This window comes from Hoplias malabaricus, chromosome 17, assembly GCF_029633855.1.
Source record: "Hoplias malabaricus isolate fHopMal1 chromosome 17, fHopMal1.hap1, whole genome shotgun sequence".
Lineage (NCBI taxonomy): Eukaryota > Metazoa > Chordata > Actinopteri > Characiformes > Erythrinidae > Hoplias > Hoplias malabaricus.
The window spans coordinates 35928965-35951132 of NC_089816.1; the positions used below are offsets into that span (position 1 = coordinate 35928965).

At 43.1% G+C, this 22168-nt stretch overlaps 1 protein-coding gene across 1 annotated transcript; it reads left to right on the forward strand.

The window, feature by feature from the left end:
• Positions 1 to 12465: 12465 nt before the first annotated feature.
• On the forward strand, positions 12466 to 20976 carry chmp1a (charged multivesicular body protein 1A). Its single transcript, XM_066649778.1, has 7 exons — positions 12466 to 12603; positions 13888 to 13907; positions 14486 to 14563; positions 17041 to 17187; positions 17744 to 17872; positions 18348 to 18541; positions 19546 to 20976. The coding sequence occupies exons 1-7, from the start codon at positions 12597 to 12599 to the stop codon at positions 19565 to 19567; spliced, it is 597 nt and encodes a 198-aa protein (XP_066505875.1). The 5' UTR covers positions 12466 to 12596; the 3' UTR covers positions 19568 to 20976.
• Positions 20977 to 22168: the final 1192 nt, after the last annotated feature.

The window sequence follows — 22168 nt, forward strand, 5'->3', positions numbered from 1 at the left end:
GCTGCTGCAGAGCAACAGTCCAAATCTCGCGAGACAATATGAGCAACGGCACACCTCAACGGGTACATCTCAAACGGCTCCACACTTCCTCCCTACGTAGTGCGCTAAGTGATCAACTTCTTCCCTTAGTAGTGACCGTTATCTCAAGACCGTATTTGTCCTGTTAGATATACATCTCTCATTCTGCTTGTGGCAGCAGAAGGTCAACATTTTGGCTTTGGAAATTATTATTATTATTATTATTATTATTATTATTATTATTATATCTCTCATAGTTGTTGGTAATATTTGTATTAGATTGTTTTCCAGAATAAAAGCCTCTGTGAGTTTGAGGAGATTAATAGTGAGTAATGTCGTGTCCAGGGCAGTAATCTGAGCGGTCCAACGGTGGTCAGGAGACGGCAGGCCACTGTTGACCCACTGAGGGCAGAGTTGGAGGTCCACTAGTGTTTTACACAGCGTTTTCTGGGCGGACCGCTGCTGATTAAACAGAATTTTTTTATTATTTATAAATAAGATTAGTAAATAATTTTAATCAGCACAGTGTCAACATTTTTATCATTTAATCATTTTATATCAGACTTATACTCATTATTATATCTCTCAAAGTTGTTGGTGATATTTGTATTAGTTTGTTTTCCAGAATAAAAGTCTCTGTGAATGTAAAATCTGTGTGAGGAGATTATAAATGAGTTCTATCCTGTACAGGACAGTAATCTGAGGGGTCCGATGGTGGACCAGCAGTGGTCTACAGTCAGTGGTGTGGCAGCCATTTTATGACAGTGGACCGACATATGTTCGCCGTGTGGGATGGATAACGGTTTTAACTCATTCTCTGGTCTTTTACTGATAAAATCAGCCATGATTTAAATCATCATTCAAATAGAGACCCTGCAAAATCCAGTCTTTGCAACTTCAGAGTGAGATTAATACTAACCATGCTTTAGAAACACTAACCAAGTTTAATAGTAAAGCTCAAACATACATTCACACAACAGTTATCCACATCATTAGATCATTTCTAAAACATCACACCGTTGTCCGTCCAGATTCATCACAGAATAACACCTCTAATCAAAAGGGAATACATGTAGTTTTATTACGCAGTAGGTACAAGCTTCACAGAAATACAGAAAAAAAATTACAGATAAAAACTGGGGAAACAGCAGCTTATGATTATTATTAACTCCCTGTAAAAAAATATACTCATCTTAACTAAAACATCCGCTCCAAATCACAGACATTTCCTAATGCAAACCTGATTTAAACACTTTTAATAAGACAAACATAATTTAGAATAAAATAAACATATTTGTTCTCCATTATTTTACAATAATCCCTGTGTTAACACAGATAATAAACACCACCCTGTTTCAGACGGTGGATATGATCACACACAGTTATACTCAGGTGTAAGACGTGTGGTGTGTGTTATTTTATAAATTGTGCACATATTTTAATGAGTTTGAATGAAGTCAGTCTCTCAGGGCAGGCAACGTGGCTCAAAGGCTTTCTTCAGCTACTTCTTCTGCAAATATTCTCCTTTCCTGAAGAGAGAGGCGCAGCTCATTAGAAAACAGACTGGAAGAACAGGAATACACACAGAGACAGAGAGAGACAGACAGAGACAGACAGAGAGAGAGAGAGAGACAGAGAGAGAGACAGAGACAGACAGAGAGAGACAGAGAGAGACAGACAGAGACAGACAGAGACAGAGAGAGACACAGACAGAGACAGAGAGAGACAGACAGAGACAGAGCGAGTTACATTTTACAGACTGAGTTCAGAACAGTGTCCCAGGGTTCAGAGACGAACTGTAGTTTATTTGTCAGTCTCTGATTCAACTCAGTACAGGAGGAGCTTGGTAAAAGGACTCAGACTCACGGCCTCTGTCTTAACTCAGACTCAGTGTGACCAGGTCTCTGTCTTGAATCAGACTCAGTTCTAGTGGCTTGACTACAACACGATTAGACATTGAAATGTTTCATAAACAATCAAGGGTTGGTCACTTTCACGTGAGGAAGTTAAAGACCAGTCGTGTCGAAGGTCGCTGACGTGACTTCTCCTAATTCTAATGCTATATTTAGCTTTGTGAGGTCACAGAGCACCAGGGTGTTCCAGCCCACATTTAGCTGCAGGGAGCTGTTAAAGATTAACTTAAAGCCTTAACCGAATCATGGTAGACATTCCCGTCTGTAGTGGGAGAATGCTAACAGTCCAGATCTCCTGTGCCAGTTAACGCTTCATCTCCCGGTCTCCCTAGAACATTTAATCCGATCACAATTCTTCATGCAGAAATGATTAAAAGCACTTTGAATGCAACCAGCAGGGGGCAAAAGCTATACTTTACTTCATCATTGTTGACACACACCGTAGCAATAATAACTGGACATTAAAGTCCAATCCTATTCCACTCCTGGGCCGTACCCCTCTGTTACCTCTAGGGGTGGGGGTCTCAGTTCTCGTTGGGAGAGAGGGGTGGAGTGAGCACGACGTAGCTCTTCAAACTGAGATTTCTCCTTTAAACTCTATGACCCCCAGTGTATTCTCTGAGTTTAATGTAGTGTCAGTGGATTATGGCCTTTACTTCAGAACGAGCAGAAAACAGCACGAGGAGCAGCTGAGGTCTCGGGAGTTAGCTGTAAATTTACAGTTCCACCTTAAATTGTGAAGCGATTCCATTCTGTCGCCTGAGGCTACTGCAGCATTTAAGGTGGAACTGTAGTGTGAACAGAACTCTGCAGAATGAGAATCTGAGCTGAGCTCCATGTCACAGAAGAGTGAGGAGAGGGGGGTAATCTCTGATTGTGGAACTCTTCTGAAGGAGAATGAGGCTCTAAATGTAACTAAAGTCCAGCAGCTCCTCTGATATCACTGCAGACTGGTGCAGAGCTGCTACAGAGCGGCGCTAGGCGCCTGGGAATAGTAGTGCATCTTTAAAGGTACAGACAGTGTAGTGTATCATTAAAGGCACAGACAGTGTAATGTATCATTAAAGGTACAAACAGTGTAGTGTATCTTTAAAGGTAAAAACAGTGTAGTGTATCTTTAAAGGCACAGACAGTGTAGTGTATCTTTAAAGCTACGAACAGTGTAGTGTATCTTTAAAGGTACAGACAGTGTAGTGCATCTTTAAAGGTACAGACAGTGTAGTGTATCATTAAAGGCACAGACAGTGTAATGTATCATTAAAGGTACAAACAGTGTAGTGTATCTTTAAAGGTAAAAACAGTGTAGTGTATCTTTAAAGGCACAGACAGTGTAGTGTATCTTTAAAGCTACGAACAGTGTAGTGTATCTTTAAAGGTACAGACAGTGTAGTGCATCTTTAAAGGCTCAGACAGTGTAGTGTATATTTAAAGGTACAGACAGTGTAGTGTATCATTAAAGGTACAAACAGTGTAGTGTATCATTAAAGGTACAAACAGTGTAATGTATCTTTAAAGGTAAAAACAGTGTAGTGTATCTTTAAAGGTAAAAACAGTGTAGTGTATCTTTAAAGGCACAGACAGTGTAGTGTATCTTTAAAGCTACGAACAGTGTAGTGTATCTTTAAAGGTACAGACAGTGTAGTGTATCTTTAAAGCTACAAACAGTGTAGTGTATCTTTAAAGCTACAAACAGTGTAGTGTATCTTTAAAGCTACAAACAGTGTAGTGTATCTTTAAAGGTACAAACAGTGTAGTGTATCTTTAAAGGTGCAAACAGTGTAGTGTGTCTTTAAAGGTACAGACAGTGTAGTGTGTCTTTAAAGGTACAGACAGTGTAGTGTGTCTTTAAAGGTACAGACAGTGTAGTGTGTCTTTAAAGGTACAGACAGTGTAGTGTATCTTTAAAGGTACAGACAGTGTAGTGTATCTTTAAAGGTACAGACAGTGTAGTGTATCTTTAAAGGTACAGACAGTGTAGTGCATCTTTAAAGGTACAGACAGTGTAGTGCATCTTTAAAGGTACAGACAGTGTAATGTATCTTTAAAGGTAAAAACAGTGTAGTGTATCTTTAAAGGTAAAAACAGTGTAGTGTATCTTTAAAGGCACAGACAGTGTAGTGTATCTTTAAAGGTACAGACAGTGTAGTGTATCTTTAAAGCTACAAACAGTGTAGTGTATCTTTAAAGCTACAAACAGTGTAGTGTATCTTTAAAGCTACAAACAGTGTAGTGTATCTTTAAAGGTACAAACAGTGTAGTGTATCTTTAAAGGTACACACAGTGTAGTGAATCTTCAAAGGTACAGACGGTGTAGTGTATCTTTAAAGGTACAGACAGTGTAGTGTATCTTTAAAGGTACAGACGGTGTAGTGTATCTTCAAAGGTACAGACGGTGTAGTGTATCTTTAAAGGTACAGACGGTGTAGTGTATCTTTAAAGGTACAGACGGTGTAGTGTATCTTTAAAGGTACAGACAGTGTAGTGTATCTTTAAAGGTACAGACAGTGTAGTGTATCTTTAAAGGTACAGACAGTGTAGTGTATCTTTAAAGGTACAGACAGTGTAGTGTATCTTTAAAGGTACAGACAGTGTAGTGTATCTTTAAAGGTACAGACAGTGTAGTGTGTCTTTAAAGGTACAGACAGTGTAGTGTATCTTTAAAGGTACAGACAGTGTAGTGTATCTTTAAAGGTACAGACAGTGTAGTGTATCTTTAAAGGTACAGACAGTGTAGTGTATCTTTAAAGGTACAGACAGTGTAGTGTGTCTTTAAAGGTACAGACAGTGTAGTGTGTCTTTAAAGGTACAGACAGTGTAGTGTATCTTTAAAGGTACAGACAGTGTAGTGTATCTTTAAAGGTACAGACAGTGTAGTGTATCTTTAAAGGTACAGACAGTGTAGTGTATCTTTAAAGGTACAGACAGTGTAGTGCATCTTTAAAGGTACAGACAGTGTAGTGCATCTTTAAAGGTACAGACAGTGTAATGTATCTTTAAAGGTAAAAACAGTGTAGTGTATCTTTAAAGGTAAAAACAGTGTAGTGTATCTTTAAAGGCACAGACAGTGTAGTGTATCTTTAAAGGTACAGACAGTGTAGTGTATCTTTAAAGCTACAAACAGTGTAGTGTATCTTTAAAGCTACAAACAGTGTAGTGTATCTTTAAAGCTACAAACAGTGTAGTGTATCTTTAAAGGTACAAACAGTGTAGTGTATCTTTAAAGGTACACACAGTGTAGTGAATCTTCAAAGGTACAGACAGTGTAGTGTATCTTTAAAGGTACAGACAGTGTAGTGTATCTTTAAAGGTACAGACAGTGTAGTGTATCTTCAAAGGTACAGACAGTGTAGTGTATCTTTAAAGGTGCAGACGGTGTAGTGTATCTTTAAAGGTACAGATGGTGTAGTGTATCTTTAAAGGTACAGACAGTGTAGTGTGTCTTTAAAGGTACAGACAGTGTAGTGTATCTTTAAAGGTACAGACAGTGTAGTGTGTCTTTAAAGGTACAGACAGTGTAATGTATCTTGAAAGGTACAGACAGTGTAGTGTATCTTTAAAGGTACAGACAGTGTAGTGTATCTTTAAAGGTACAGACAGTGTAGTGCATCTTTAAAGGTACAGACAGTGTAGTGCGTCTTTAAAGGTACAGACAGTGTAGTGCGTCTTTAAAGGTACAGACAGTGTAGTGCATCTTTAAAGGTACAGACAATGTAGTGCATCTTTAAAGGTACAGACAGTGTAGTGCATCTTTAAAGGTACAGACAGTGTAATGTATCTTTAAAGGTAAAAACAGTGTAGTGTATCTTTAAAGGTAAAAACAGTGTAGTGTATCTTTAAAGGCACAGACAGTGTAGTGTATCTTTAAAGGTACAGACAGTGTAGTGTATCTTTAAAGCTACAAACAGTGTAGTGTATCTTTAAAGCTACAAACAGTGTAGTGTATCTTTAAAGCTACAAACAGTGTAGTGTATCTTTAAAGGTACAAACAGTGTAGTGTATCTTTAAAGGTACACACAGTGTAGTGAATCTTCAAAGGTACAGACAGTGTAGTGTATCTTTAAAGGTACAGACAGTGTAGTGTATCTTTAAAGGTACAGACAGTGTAGTGTATCTTCAAAGGTACAGACAGTGTAGTGTATCTTTAAAGGTGCAGACGGTGTAGTGTATCTTTAAAGGTACAGATGGTGTAGTGTATCTTTAAAGGTACAGACAGTGTAGTGTGTCTTTAAAGGTACAGACAGTGTAGTGTATCTTTAAAGGTACAGACAGTGTAGTGTGTCTTTAAAGGTACAGACAGTGTAATGTATCTTGAAAGGTACAGACAGTGTAGTGTATCTTTAAAGGTACAGACAGTGTAGTGTATCTTTAAAGGTACAGACAGTGTAGTGCATCTTTAAAGGTACAGACAGTGTAGTGCGTCTTTAAAGGTACAGACAGTGTAGTGCATCTTTAAAGGTACAGACAGTGTAGTGCATCTTTAAAGGTACAGACAATGTAGTGCATCTTTAAAGGTACAGACAGTGTAGTGCATCTTTAAAGCTACAGACAGTGTAGTGCGTCTTTAAAGGTACAGCAGTGTAGTGCGTCTTTAAAGGTACAGACAGTGTAGTGCGTCTTTAAAGGTACAGACAGTGTAGTGTATCTTTAAAGGTACAGACAGTGTAGTGTATCTTTAAAGGTACAGACAGTGTAGTGTATCTTTAAAGGTACAGACAGTGTAGTGTATCTTTAAAGGTACAGACAGTGTAGTGTATCTTTAAAGGTACAGACAGTGTAGTGTATCTTTAAAGGTACTGACAGTGTAGTGTATCTTTAAAGGTACAGCAGTGTAGTGTATCTTTAAAGGTACAGCAGTGTAGTGCGTCTTTAAAGGTACAGACAGTGTAGTGTATCTTTAAAGGTACAGACAGTGTAGTGTGTCTTTAAAGGTACAGACAGTGTAGTGTATCTTTAAAGGTACAGACAGTGTAGTGTATCTTTAAAAGTACAGACAGTGTAGTGTATCTTTAAAGGTACAGCAGTGTAGTGTATCTTTAAAGGTACAGACAGTGTAGTGCATCTTTAAAGGTACAGACAGTGTAGTGTATCTTTAAAGGTACAGACAGTGTAGTGTATCTTTAAAGCTACAAACAGTGTAGTGCATCTTTAAAGGTACAGACAGTGTAGTGTATCTTTAAAGGTACAGCAGTGTAGTGTATCTTTAAAGGTACAGCAGTGTAGTGTATCTTTAAAGGTACAGACAGTGTAGTGTATATTTAAAGGTACAAACAGTGTAGTGTATCTTTAAAGTTACAGACAGTGTAGTGTATCTTTAAAGGTACAAACAGTGTAGTGTATCTTTAAAGGTACAGCAGTGGTGTTAGAGTCCAGTTGTGTTCCTAAAGGTTCATTACATTCTCTTCTCCAGAAGGAGAGGGGGATCTCTGTAATCTTTCATTATACAACTGTGGAGAATAAAAGAACACAATAAACGTCCTGGAGATGAAACGGGGCGAATGACATCAACACAACTTTAACAATCTATAATTTAAAGTGGAATAAATTCTGACTGAACACTGAAAGAAAACGTCTTCTCGGGAGTAAACCTGAGTGGGGAAGTCAGGGAGGTGTCCTCTGAGTCTATGACGTCAGTTCAGCTCAACTCTCTCTACTTTTAAATGAGATTAGCTTTAGATCAGTCAGCAAACAGGCACCGCAGTGTCCAGCACTGACCATGAAGTTCAAATGCCAGTTTGTACCAACTAATCTCTCTCTCTCTCTCTCTCTCTCTCTCTCTCTCTCTCTCTCTCTCTCTCTCTCTCTTTCCACACACAAAATCAGCCCTAATATTACCACGACCTGATTGTTTTTGGTCGGTGGACTGTTCTCAGTCCAGACACTGAGGGGTTTAAAAACTCCAGCAGCGCTGCTGTGTCTGATCCACTCTACACCAGCACAACACACACTAACACACCACCACCACGACAGTGTCACTGCAGCGCTGAGAATGATCCACCACCACATCACACCTGCTCTGTGGGGGTCCTGAGCGCTGAGGAACTGTGGGAAAGGGGGGTAACAAAGTATGCAGAGCGACAGAGTGACCAGAGTGGACAGTGAGTGTAGAAACAACGAGGTGGTTATAATGTTTTGGCTAATAGATGATTATACTGATTCCCTCAGGAAATATAAATACAACTTAATTTCTGACATTTTCTGAGCTGTTAAAAACGTACTGCTCAAATGGACAATGTAATGATAACTTTATATAATAAATATATTTATATGTATTACATTTCTGAATCAGAAATACAAGGCTATGGATGTGGAATGTGAGGGCCGTGTCGTACCTCGTGTGACGGTGGTGTCTGCAGTGGTTACGCTAGGCCTTTCCTGTGATGAATCTGCCCCCCACCACAATCGGCGTGCTCCCCGGTCTCCTCTCCTTGTTGGCCTCTGCGATGGAGAGTCCTGTGTTCTGGGACAGCAGATCCTCTCTGGACGGGGCTGTGACGATGATGGAGGGGGGCATGGCACCTTTCTCCTGAGACGACGGTGAGGACGATGCTGCGAGAGTTAAGTGGTCTGTGGAAGACTCAGAGGCAGCTTCATTTACTGCAAAAAAGAATAAACATCAGTATCAGACAACAATTAAACACCCCCTCCTCTCTCTCTCTCTCTCTCTCTCTCTCTCTCTCTCTCTGTCTCTCAATCTCTCTCTCTCTCTCTCTCTCTCTCTCTCTCTCTCTCTCTGTCTCTCAATCTCTCTCTCTCTCTCTCTCTCTCTCTCTCTCTCTGTCTTTCAATCTCTCTCTCTCTGTCTCTCTCTCAATCTCTCTCTGTCTCTTTCTGTTTCTCAATCTCTCGCTCTCTGTCTCTGTCTCAGTCTCTCAATCTCTCTCTCTCTGTCTCTCAATCTCTCTCTCTGTCTCTCAATCTCTGTCTCTCTCTCTCTGTCTCTCAATCTCTCTCTGTCTCTCAATCTCTCTCTGTGTGTCTCTCTCTCTCTCTCTCTCTCTCTGTCTCTGTCTCTCAATCTCTCTCTCTCTGTCTCTCAATCTCTCTCTGTGTCTCTCTCTCTCTCTCTCTGTCTCTCAATCTCTCTCTCTCTGTCTCTCAATCTCTCTCTCTCTCTCTCTCTGTCTCTCAATCTCTCTCTCTCAATCTTTCTCTTTGGCTCTGTCTCGCTCTCTCTCTCTGCCTCTCAATCTCTCTCTCTCTCTCTCTCTATCTCAGTCTCTCTCTCTCTGTCTCTCAATCTCTCTCTCTCTCTCTGTCTCTCAATCTCTCTCTCAATCTCTCTCTCTCTCTGTCTCTCTCTCTCTCTCTCTATCTCTGTCTCTCAATCCCTCTCTCTCTGTCTCTCAATCTCTCTCTCTCTCTCTCTATCTCTGTCTCTCAATCTGTCTCTCAATCTCTCTCTCTCTCTCTCTGTCTCTCAATCTCTCTCTCTCTCTCACACACACACACACACACAGAGTCCCTCTCTCTTTCTCTTTCAGTTTCTCTGAATTTAGTTTAGATGTTTATTTAGAAAATCACTCAACCATTGGCCAAAGCATGACATCTTCCTCCTTGTTTCTAAACTGTCCACTGTCTCAGCTCCACTGACCGTACAGCAGCAGCGTATTGTTCTACAGTTACAGACTCTCTCTCCCTGTTCCTCAGCGCTCAGGACCCCCACAGAGCAGGTGTGATGTGGTGGTGGATCATTCTCAGCGCTGCAGTGACACTGACGTGGTGGTGGTGTGTTAGTGTGTGTTGTGCTGGTGTAGAGTGGATCAGACACAGCAGTGCTGCTGGAGTTTTTAAACCCTTCAGTGTCTGAACTGAGAACAGTCCACCGACCAAAAACATCCAGCCGACAGCGTCCTGTGTCACTGATGAAGGACTAGAGGACGAGCGACACACACTGTGCAGCGACAGATGAGCTACTGTCTCTGACTCTACATCTACAAGGTGGACCAACGAGGGAGGAGAGTATATTCTCTCATACGCTGAGGTGTCCTGAATCCAGAAAGACGTATCGTGTACTCTGTAAGTTCATCGGGATGCTGAGACTGTAGTGGATGAGGTGGAGGATCTGAGGCGATGTCCAGGTGTAAATACAGTAACAGTGCAGCCTTTTCCTCGTCAGGTGTGAAACTGGGTTAATCGCTGATGTCGCGTTGCCGCTGCAGAACGATTAAAGCTTATCTCAATCCAATTTAAAGGAGCTGTACTTGCTGTGCCACAAACAGAGCCAGGCACCACAGATCCAGTGAGGAATCTCCGTCATCTACACAACTGTGTAACACAATTAACCTTGGGCTTTTAATGTGGATAGATTTGGGGTTGGTGTCGGACTTATTCAACACGACCACCTGTCCACACACTCCAGCAGCACTGCTGTGTCTGATCCAGTCTACACCAGCACAACACACACTAACACACCACCACCACGTCAGTGTCACTGCAGCGCTGAGAATGATCCACCACCACATCACACCTGCTCTGTGGGGGTCCTGAGCGCTGAGGAACAGGGGGGAAGGGGGGGTAATAAAGTATGCAGAGCAACAGATGGACTGCAGTGTGTAACTGTGGAAGTACAGAGTGATTGAGTGTAGAAACTGAGAAGGTGGTCATTATGTTATGGCTGTTATGGTGTATATTGGACATTATCGATCCATTAGAGTCCATTCAAACTGAAGAGTACAGTCACTGTATTTAAAATAAAGCGTTTTATCCCTGAAAGAGTTAACTTTAATCCTTTAAACTGATTGCTACCTTTGTGTTTGTCGTTATTTCTTTCTTTTCGCCTTGAAGTATTTTCTATCCATTAATAAAAGAGTGATGTGTGTCTGTGAAGAATACGTACAATTTCCCAATGTACTTCTTACATCACGTTCATTTTTACAGCAGTACACACTGATAGAGGCAGCAGTAATCAGCCACAGACACGAGTTTAAACGCTGAGACTCTCTTACCTGTGTTTTCGGCTGTTTTGCCGGCTGCAGACCCCATTCCCCATCAGACAGAGTGTGTGCGCATGGTTTGACGCTCAGATTAAATGAGCAAGATCCAGTGCCTCGGCCCCTCCCTCCGTCTCCTCCGTCTCCTCCCTCCGTCTCCTCCCTCCGTCTCCTCCCTACTGTCCTCCCTCCCTCCCTCCGTCTCCTCCCTCCGTCTACTCCCTCCGTCCGTCTGAGTCCTCAGGCCCTAATCCAGGGGTTAACTCCATTCAGGTTCAGACCTGGAAACTAGGCGGTCAGGAAGCTGTCTGGTTTTCACTCTGACTTCAAAACAAATGATGTCCAAGATAAGGATGAGGTTAAAGAAGGATCTGAGGTATGAAACAGGAGCCGCAGTGATCTGGCTTGGATCAGCAGCCCGGAGATGATCACAGTGACACAGTGAAGGGGCAGAACTGCTGATACATCTATCTTAAGGTCTCTGACTCTACATCTACAAGGTGGACCAACGAGGGAGGAGTGTCTCACAGAGTGGACAGAGAGTGGACACAGGGTTTAAAAACTCCAGCAGCACTGCTGTGTCTGATCCACTCTACACCAGCACAACACACACTAACACACCACCACCACGTCAGTGTCACTGTAAAATATTGTAGTAAAAATATGAATAATTTTACATCTTTAATATGAACTTTCCCAGTTTCTTCTTCTTACTCTGGCTGCCCCACACTCCTCACAGACAGTCACCCGGAGGAAACCCACGCAGACACAGAGAGAACACACCACACTCCTCACAGACAGTCACCCGGAGGAAACCCACACAGACACAGAGAGAACACACCACACTCCTCAGACAGTCACCCGGAGGAAACCCACGCAGACACAGGGAGAACACACCACACTCCTCACAGACAGTCACCCGGAGGAAACCCACACAGACACAGAGAGAACACACCACACTCCTCACAGACAGTCACCCGGAGGAAACCCACACAGACACAGAGAGAACACACCACACTCCTCACAGACAGTCACCCGGAGGAAACCCACGCAGACACAGAGAGAACACACCACACTCCTCACAGACAGTCACCCGGAGGAAACCCACGCAGACACAGGGAGAACACACCACACTCCTCACAGACAGTCACCCGGAGGAAACCCACGCAGACACAGAGAGAACACACCACACTCCTCACAGACTCGAACCCACAACTTTCAGGACCCTGGAGCTGTGACAGTGACACTACCTGCTGCTCCATGTTAATGGTTTTACTGTAAAATCTTCTCTACGTAGTCCTTTAACTGTTCAAAAACTGGTTCTGTTGCCTTTTGATGCCCAAAATAACCCCTAAATTGCCTAAATATATAAAAACTTAATGGAGAATAAGCACACATGAATTTTCACAAACTTACATCGTATTCAGAGCCCTGTAAATCAATGTTGTAAATCTGTGTAGATCAGGGGTTGTATGTTGGTGTGTTACTGTGCGATAATGTTCGTTGTATTTCCCTGTGATTCCGTTTGTGACGTCATTAAACACGCAGCTATCTCACGCACGCAAGCGTCTGATGTCACGAGATGCGTGCTCTCGCAAAGCTCTGAACCCGGAAGAGAGAAAAGAGGCAGAGGAGCAACAGCAAAAACAACACAAACAAACTCCAGAGAAATAGGTTTAAATAGGTGTAACTCCTGCAGGAACAGCGAGGCCCGGGGTCCCAGCGGTAGGCGGATATGGACGGTAAGAACGGGCGGGAGTCGGCGATGAACCCGTGTTTATGTCGGAAACAGCGGCGGAAAGAAGAGCTTCTTCGCGCCTCATTAAAACACACGGTTTATCAGCTACAGTTCAAAACATCAGCGTCTGTCTGTAACCTGCGTAATTCACAAAAACATACACGTAGTGTCTAATGATAAAGACCCGCTTCTCAGCGTCTGTCAACACAGGGACGACCTTAACTTCGTATTAAAAACATCAGTTCCACCTTAAATAGTTCTGTTCCTGCGACTGACAACATCATTTCAGGGAGAGTTGCCAGTTTACCTGTAATGGTTATGGGTAGGAATAAGGTAAAGTTAGCAATAGTTACTGTTGGTGTAGGTTAGTAGATATGGTTAATGTTAGGGTTCTGTTGGTAGTAGATAAAGTTATGGTTTATTTAGGTTAGCAGTATTAATGCTAATGGGTATGGGTAGGTTAGCAGTATTAATGCTAATGGGTATGGGTAGGTTAGCAGTATTAATGCTAATGGGTATGGTTAGGTTAGCAGTATTAATGCTAATGGGTATGGGTAGGTTAGCAGTATTAATGCTAATGGGTATGGGTAGGTTAGCAGTATTAATGCTAATGGGTAGGTTAGCAGTATTAATGTTAATGGGTATGGGTAGGTTAGCAGTATTAATGCTAATGGGTAGGTTAGCAGTATTAATGTTAATGGGTATGGGTAGGTTAGCAGTATTAATGCTAATGGGTATGGGTAGGTTAGCAGTATTAATGTTAATGGGTATGGTTAGGTTAGCAGTATTAATGCTAATGGGTAGGTTAGCAGTATTAATGCTAATGGGTAGGTTAGCAGTATTAATGCTAATGGGTATGGGTAGGTTAGCAGTATTAATGCTAATGGGTAGGTTAGCAGTATTAATGCTATGTAAAGGTTCTTCACAAAATGAATTTAAGTTGAAATAGTGTGTGAGAGAGAAACATAAACCAAGAAAACGTCAAATACAAATCCATGAATTAATTGTTGAATAGCCCCCACACCCAGTAAATCTTTATTAATTCCATGTTAAATTATGGCACAAAAACACCAAAATGCTGCATCATTTAAGGTGGAACTTAGAATTCAACTTTCTTTCTTGTCCATGTGTAATTTGTCCACTTTTTATCCATCATTTCAGTTAGATTACTTTAATTTTTCAAAACACATTTGTGCTGCATCACTCCATTCTTTCATTAGTGCTTTGAAATGAGTGCATTATTCTGAAATTCTCGTGTTAATGTCTGATTTGTCTTTTATTCCTACAGAGACACTCTTCCAGTTAAAGGTACGTTACAGAACGTGTAGCTGCATTTCATGACATCACACTCCATATTGTTAAATTCAGAGGAAAAAGTGATAGTTTTAATTCACTTGGTGATAGAGAACTCCCACAGCTCTCAATGTGCTTCATCAGATTTCATTATGAACGGTTCAATAGAAACTCTATGGGGAATTAAACATTTTCCTTTAGAGTACATTAATAATTAACACAGACATGTGGCTTTTAACGTCCACAGTACGTTCTGTAAAAGCAGACGTAAAGAAAATGGAGGAGATTAGAACATCGATATGAAAGTGTTTAGTTCAGTGCAGTCCTCTATACGTCAGGCAGCAGTCTGCAGTGTAGTATTTTCTCTTATATTCTTTAAGACCTCGCCGTATTTACAGTGAACAGACCTCGATCGACAGGACGTTAAACTCTGCAGGACTGTTATTTTTATTCTTTATTTTGTGAATGTACAGTTTCAGAGATCTGAACACGTTTCTTTCTTTACGAGTCTGTATCTGTTGTGTTAATATACTGTTGTGTTGTTTTGGTGTTGTATTGTGTTTGAACCTGTAATCTCTCCTTTTTCTCCTCAGTTCACTGCGAAGCAGTTAGAGAGACTGGCTAAAAAAGCTGAAAAGGACTCAAAGGCAGAGCAAGCTAAAGTTAAAAAGGTGAAGTGAGGAGCTGTTTCTACTTTGGTTTTAACTTTGTTTTAAAACTGGTGTTTGTTTCTTTAAAGGCTAAGCACCACTTAATGGACCTCCATGAATATTCCACATTATTGTAGTTACTGACAGATATAAGTATGAATTAAAATGAAAATAGCAGCTTAATTTGCTTTAAAACCGACAATTTTATTAAACTGACGGAAAAACCCGAGCTCTCTACGGAAATTCTCGAACGCAACCGTGACGTCACTGGTGGACAACAGCCGAACAACGCCGCGGTAAAACACCGTTATGACTGACTGTTATGACAGTATCTAGCTAAATAACCAACATTATTCATGACAATAGCCTAGCAATAAGCTACACTCAAATGTAGAGGTACCGTTATTCTTGTAAATGTGATCGAAGTCGAACTCGAATTCATCCGACACTATAAACCTCCGTAATGCAGCTACGTAGCCGAGTATAATCTGAGACACCGAGTTTAGCGAGTCAAGCTAACGTTAACTAACACCAACTAAAACAGGCGAAGTGAGTGTCCTTACCCTGTTTACCTCCATGTTACAGAGGCTCTTGAACACCTTTCGTTGGTGTCCTTACATGCCCATATTGTTGGAAAAGGAGGAGGGGGGGCAACGGTCGTTTAAACCTTATTCCCTCAATTAGTAAGAAATAACATGTTTTCTGACGATCAATAAACACAAGTTAGGAACTCAAACTCCACTGTATTTATTTGTCTGACACTTTCACAGAGCTGCTGCTTAGCCTTTAAAATGTAGTCAGTGGGCATTTAATTGAACAAAGTAATCGAATCTTTCTAAAAACAAAAATTTGTAGTAGCAAAAAGACAGTTTTACAAAGATACAATGTGTTTCAGAAAGTGTTTGAAACAAAAAAAAACAGGGATTTTTAAAATGGACTGACTCAGTCACCCGGAGGAAACCCACGCAGACACAGGGAGAACACACCACACTCCTCACAGACAGTCACCCGGAGGAAACCCACACAGACACAGAGAGAACACACCACACTCCTCACAGACAGTCACCCGGAGGAAACCCACACAGACACAGAGAGAACACACCACACTCCTCACAGACAGTCACCCGGAGGAAACCCACACAGACACAGAGAGAACACACCACACTCCTCACAGACAGTCACCCGGAGGAAACCCACACAGACACAGAGAGAACACACCACACTCCTCACAGACAGTCACCCGGAGGAAACCCACACAGACACAGGGAGAACACACCAAACTCCTCACAGACAGTCACCCGGAGGAAACCCACACAGACACAGGGAGAACACACCACACTCCTCACAGACAGTCACCCGGAGGAAACCCACACAGACACAGAGAGAACACACCAAACTCCTCACAGACAGTCACCCGGAGGAAACCCACACAGACACAGAGAGAACACACCACACTCCTCACAGTCACCCGGAGCGGGACTCGAACCCACAACCTCCAGGCCCCTGGAGCTGTGACAGAGACACTACCTGCTGCTCCACTGTGCCGCCCTCCAATCAGTTAGTCAGATTTGATTAATGTAGCGCTTCTGCCAACAAAAGGTGTAAAGTCCTTTGGGTTAAAACGGTCCCTCACAGGATTCTGTAGGAGACACATGGCCGAGATCTTGAACAATCAACTCAAAAACATCCAGCAAACAGTGCTCTGTGTCCTCTGATACCTGCTGGACCACCACACCACCTCCTGTGGAACTGACCTTGTCCACGTAAGGCTTTAGACATATTCAGGGTGTATTTAAAAGGTAATGACATATGTACATTTGACCTGTGAGTTGTACAAAGTCTATACAGGTGTTCTGTTAATGAGACGGGGGAAAGTCATTCCCTGTCATTACTGTGAGTGGCCTGTGTGTGGTTTTCCTGGAGGCCAGTCCCCTGCTGGTGTGTGTGAGGGAATACTGCCCCTTTGTGGCAAGAGTGTGAGCACGAAGGGGGAGAACAGAATACTGTACACTGCAAGAGTAAGAAACTTAATTAGCAGCAGTAGCAGAATATTACGAAAACAAAGTGCCACTCCGTACATAGTTCTGTTGTCTCTTAACGACTGAAAGGAGGAAGTGATTTGTCCTGCATCTGTGTGAATAAGAACGTATCACTCACACACACACCCTGTCTGGATCACATTTAGACCTGACTCAGTGTGTGTGTGTGAACAGTAATTGTTTCCTCTTACTGGAAGACGATGATGATGTAAAAGTCATGTGATGAGGGCCTGTGGCTCTAGGGCATTACAGTGTCCTGACCAGCAGGGGGCTCCCGTTTGACGGGACAGATTTATTAATGCATGCTGAGTAGCAGCTTTAGTGAGGACAGGAGAAATACTGACCTCATATCCTCTTTATTTCAGCGTCCAGATCGAGTCGTGTAGTGTTTACTCTGGTAAAATAACAAGCTTTTATACGCGTGTATAACTGTTTCCTGTTTCCTGTGTGTGGTTTCAGGCCCTGCAGCAGAAGAATGTGGACTGTGCGCGAGTGTACGCTGAGAACGCAATTCGTAAGAAGAACGAAGGTGTGAACTGGCTCCGAATGGCGTCCCGTGTCGATGCTGTGGCCTCCAAAGTCCAGACTGCTGTCACCATGAAAGGGGTCAGTCCGAGTCTTTTAAATAAGGGGATGAGTGGCCGTTTCTCTATTTGAATTTTATATTTATAGCGGGCAGCCGTGGCCTGGTGGTGAGGGAACAGGGCTGTAACCAGAAGGTCGCGGGTTCGATCCTCAGAGCCGACAGGTCATGACTGAAGTGCCTTTGAGCAAGGCACATAACCCCCAACTGTTCCCTGGGCTCCATGGTTAGGGCTGCCCTCCGCTCCAGGCACTGCTCACTGCCCCCTAGTGTTCACTAGTGTGTGTGTAAATGTGTGTTTCACTGCACGGATTGGTTTAAATGCAGAGAACAAATTCCTGTGTGTGCAGCACCTGACCCTCGCTTTGGGAAGCCCTGCTCTAGCCTGATGTGGAGCAGGATCTAGAGCTGGAAAACCACGATCCGTCCTTATATGAATTCACTCTTTATTCCAGAGCAGAGCCACAGCCTCCAGCGGGGTCTCAGTCCATGATCAATCCTGTGATTGGTGTCAGTAATGTAAAGGTTTCTGCTTCGTTTGTGCTGTTTCACTCATTCAGATGTTGGTTTGTTTGTAAGGTGACGAAGAACATGACGCAGGTGACTAAAGCTCTGGATAAAGCTCTGAACTCCATGGACCTGCAGAAAGTCTCTGCCGTCATGGACAAGTTTGAAAGTCAGGTCCAGAATCTGGACGTCCACACCTCGGTAAGTATCTCTCAGGAATGAACGCTCGGGTCAGGGATTAAAGAGTAGTTGGACACTGTAGGGTCCAGGGTCTTATCACTGATCGTTAGGATGTGTCCTACAGTGAAGCAGAGAAGATAAAGACAGTAATAAAGCCCATAGTGTTTAAGAGAGCGTCATTTTAAACGTGTAAACACCTGACCATCAAAATGCACCCATGACTGGTCCAATCAAACTGTGGACGGGACTCGGCGCCGTATCAGGAACCAGGACTTCAACCCTTCGCCTCAGATGTGCATTTACATCACTGTGACACACGGTGTGTTTACACTAAAGCCAGCTGTAGGTGCTATTAAAGCTCAGGTGTGATTCAACCTGGGGGCGACTGCATTGTCGTTATTTTAGCGGAAGCTGTAGATAATGGAGGAGCCCTGATGTCTGTAGCGCCGCTGTATCTCTGTCGGCTGTAAATTGTGCCCCTTTGTCCGTGTTGTAGGTGATGGAAGATTCGATGAGTTCCGCCACCACTCTGACGACGCCGCAGGAGCAGGTGGACGATCTGATTCTGCAGATTGCGGAGGAGAGCGGGCTGGAGGTCATGGATCAGCTGAACGAGCTTCCTGCCGGGGCCACTTCGCTGGGGGAGACCTCGGTGCGCTCACAGGAGAAAGAAGACCAGCTCTCGCGCAGGTACCAGACCCACTCAGTGACAGTTCACTGGAATTACTGACTAAATATTACTCAGATTCCTCTCTTACTCCTGAAGTTGTCGATCAGCTGAAACATGTCTGGGGTCTGGACTCACGGGGACACACTTGGGGAGGAAATACACACTGCTGTTGTTTTTAGCTGTTCACATATGTTTTGAAGAGAGGAAAGGAAACGGACCGGTGTTTTACTGCGCAGTGCCGTATCTCACACTGTTTTTTTGAAAACACTTAACACCAAGTTGTTGTTTTTTCTCATTAACGAGCGTCAGCAAACTGTTTTAAGAAATGTAAATATTCCCGTTTCCTAATATTTTTAGGAAGTTTAAACTTCTAAAACTCTCTAGAACCAGTCCATTTCCATTCCCTTAACACCTCAAATGTCTGAAATCTGATGTGGGTATGTCAGATTCTTCTCTGCCACGAAGGAAAGATGGAGTGCACCAGTGAAAAATGACTGGAGAGTGAAGAATGTATAGAATTTTGAGTCTCTCTTCAAAATACCTGTGAGGGCGACTCAGTGGCAGTTTATTTATGACCAGAGCTGACTTTAGAGGCAAAGTAAGACTATAATGAACTCCTGGATAAAGCTCTCCACAAACACTGTACAGTCTGGAGATAAAGAGGAAGCATTATGAATCTAGTGGCTACTGGTGGTTTTTCTGTATGAGGTGACCAAAGAAATAAAACTCTTCAATGTTAGATGCCACTGTCCTGTTTAATTTGTACAGTGCTGTGTGCCAGTTGTTTGGATCGCTAGCTCTTAATTTGTCCAGTGAACAAATCGCCAACTGCCAGGAGATATGGCAGGAACCACTTGGAGGTGGGAAGGTTTAGCTCATTTGGAGTGGGATATAAGCTTCTGTTTCTGAGAGACACGTCAGCCTCTGCTCTAAAGACTCTAAAGGGCTGGGACCTCTGAGGTAAATGTGTTGGTTTAATGTTTTCCAGGACTTCAGTGTGATGTGTTTGGGTTGTGTTTTTCAGACTGGCAGCCCTGCGGAACTGAGCCGGAGTGTCCTGGGTGTTTTCTGGAGCTGGAGAGTGCAGTTTTACAGTCAGACTCTAGGGGTGCTGTTTAGTCCAACGGAACTCCCCAAATGTATTTCTACACCAACACATACTCTCTCAATGAGCCTCCTCCACACACACACACTCTCTGCTGAAAACAATCTCCTGTCTCTCTCTCTCTATGTCTCTCTGTCTCCCACGCTCTCCCTCTGTGTCTCTCAGCCGTAAGTGGCTCCCTCAGTCACTGGGTGAATATTAATATCAGCAGAAAGACTATTTTTCTTTTTCTTTGCTAAACGCTAGACTGCTTGGGTGTAGACCTCAGGAGCGATTGGAGGGGGCCTTCTCTGCGCTGGGATTGGCTGATGGAGCACTCGAAGCAGCTGTAATAATAAAACAGTTTGATTTATTTTCAATTCACAGTTTTACTTGTGAATATTGTAAAGCCACGTTAAGAATAACACTAATGTTACTGTGTGTGATGCTGCCACTGCTGTTTCTCCACCTCACTGCATGAAGCACTCAAATCTCTGTCCAGACCATTGTAGACTTCTGTATTAAAGCGACTGTCTGGTGCCCCCCTGGTTCCTCAGAGCTCATCAGTTTAGAGTGCGCTAGACAATACAACGTGTTTTTATCTTTAAAAGACGGTTTAAGGCCGGTTCGTGGCTTCAGAGCGGTTACTGGTTTTGTTTGTGTGATGTTCTCGTAATTCGCTTCGGTTGCTTGCTAGCTTCATTTAGAGGAGCACTAGGTGATTTTTATTTTATTAATTAACCGGTAAAACATGAAGAACATGATTAAAACTTTATTATAACCACGGCATTAGCACATCTACACTCAGAGCAGAGATGAAGGGGCTGTCTTTCCAGAGTTCCCCCCGTGTGGCACCTGAAAGTCACCTCAGTCCACTGCTGCACTGGTCAGGATTTGGGGCCGGTGACTCCTGGTGGCTAGATAGGTGAACTACAATAACACCAACAGAAAGTACAGTGAAATTGCCTAACGCACCTTTAAAGCAGCTACCTTAAGACTCCAAACGCCTGAACCGCTCTGTGTTCGGAAAGAGAGGAGGGCACTGGGGACTGTCGCTTTAAACTGGGTTTTCTGAGTTGTTTTGCTTGTGTGAATGTGCTTTTCAGCCTTACTGCACCGCAGCTGCCTGTAGGTGCTCTTCATCCTTCTCCTCTTCCTTAGTGCCTCAGTCAGACACAGTGAGACGTTCACATACAGACGCACTGGTGCACCGTGGGTAATGTAGGCACTCTACTCTCGGTTGTGTGTGGACGTCTCCCTGCTGCAGATGTCTCATATGTTTTGGCTTTTGTTTGCTTTTTTGTTTCTTATGTGGGATAGTTGTTTATACTGGTGATTACCTGGCAGCAGTTGTTTTCTTTTGTATATTTATCTTGTCAAAATAAAAGCCCTCTGATTAAATGGTAAACCTGATGTTTCTGTCTGTTAACAGTGAGGGGCTGAAAGTGTTCTGAGTGTCCAAAGTCCATCATTAAATAAAGTACCTGATCAAAAAACACCTGGAGAGACTCCAAGAGTAATTTCAGTGCGTGGTCCTGTCGTGGTGGAACATCTCAGAACTCCCAAAGTCAAATCACGGAGCAGCACATCAACACCACGGTCCTCCGAACCAGATTATCCTCAAGTTACATCAGGGTCAACTAAACACTGTACACTAGCTCTAGATTTAATTTTAGCATTAGCATTTTAATATGATGAGTGTAAACAAGAGAATTGGACAAAAATCCACGGACTAGTTCACGAAAGTAGGTTTAGCAAATTAGCTCAAAATCCAAGTGGGCGGAGCTTAATTTTGGCTAATCCATTTTTGATTTGTCAGGACACAAGGAATCTACGCCTCATGGTGTAGGAAGGAGGGACCTAAATGCGCTTAGCTATAGCGCCACCATTAGGCCAATTGGTGTAATTTCACGGTATTGTCCACCGAGATGCACACAGACTACATCTACCCTCCAAGTGGGGGGTGTCTACGACCTACGGACTCTTCCGTACAACAACTTTTTCAGGAGAAAGAATAATACGAAAAATTCTAACAAATGCAATTAATTTTTGTTGCCCACCATTAATGTCGGCCTTCTTTCAGTATAAAAGAAGCTCAAAAACAGCCAGCAACTTCAGACCTGACTTGGCACCCAGTCAGAGACGTGTCTGTTGATGTTTTGACAGCATTAGCCGACATAAAGTCAAACGGGTCTTAATCGCTCATTAAGCTTCTCACTTCTCGTTACGTTAATGAACAGACTGGTAATATACCTCAGAGAAATCAAAGAGGACATGTACCACGTCAAGCGCAACAGGTAGGTGTCGCAGTCACACAGCTCCAGGGGCCTGGAGGTTGTGGGTTCGATTCCCGCTCCGGGTGACTGTCTGTGAGGAGTGTGACGTGTTCTCCCTGTGTCTGCGTGGGTTTCCTCCGGGTGACTGTCTGTGAGGAGTGTGGTGTGTTCTCTCTGTGTCTGCGTGGGTTTCCTCCGGGTGACTGTCTGTGAGGAGTGTGGCGTGTTCTCCCCGTGTCTGCGTGGGTTTCCTCCGGGTGACTGTCTGTGAGGAGTGTGGTGTGTTC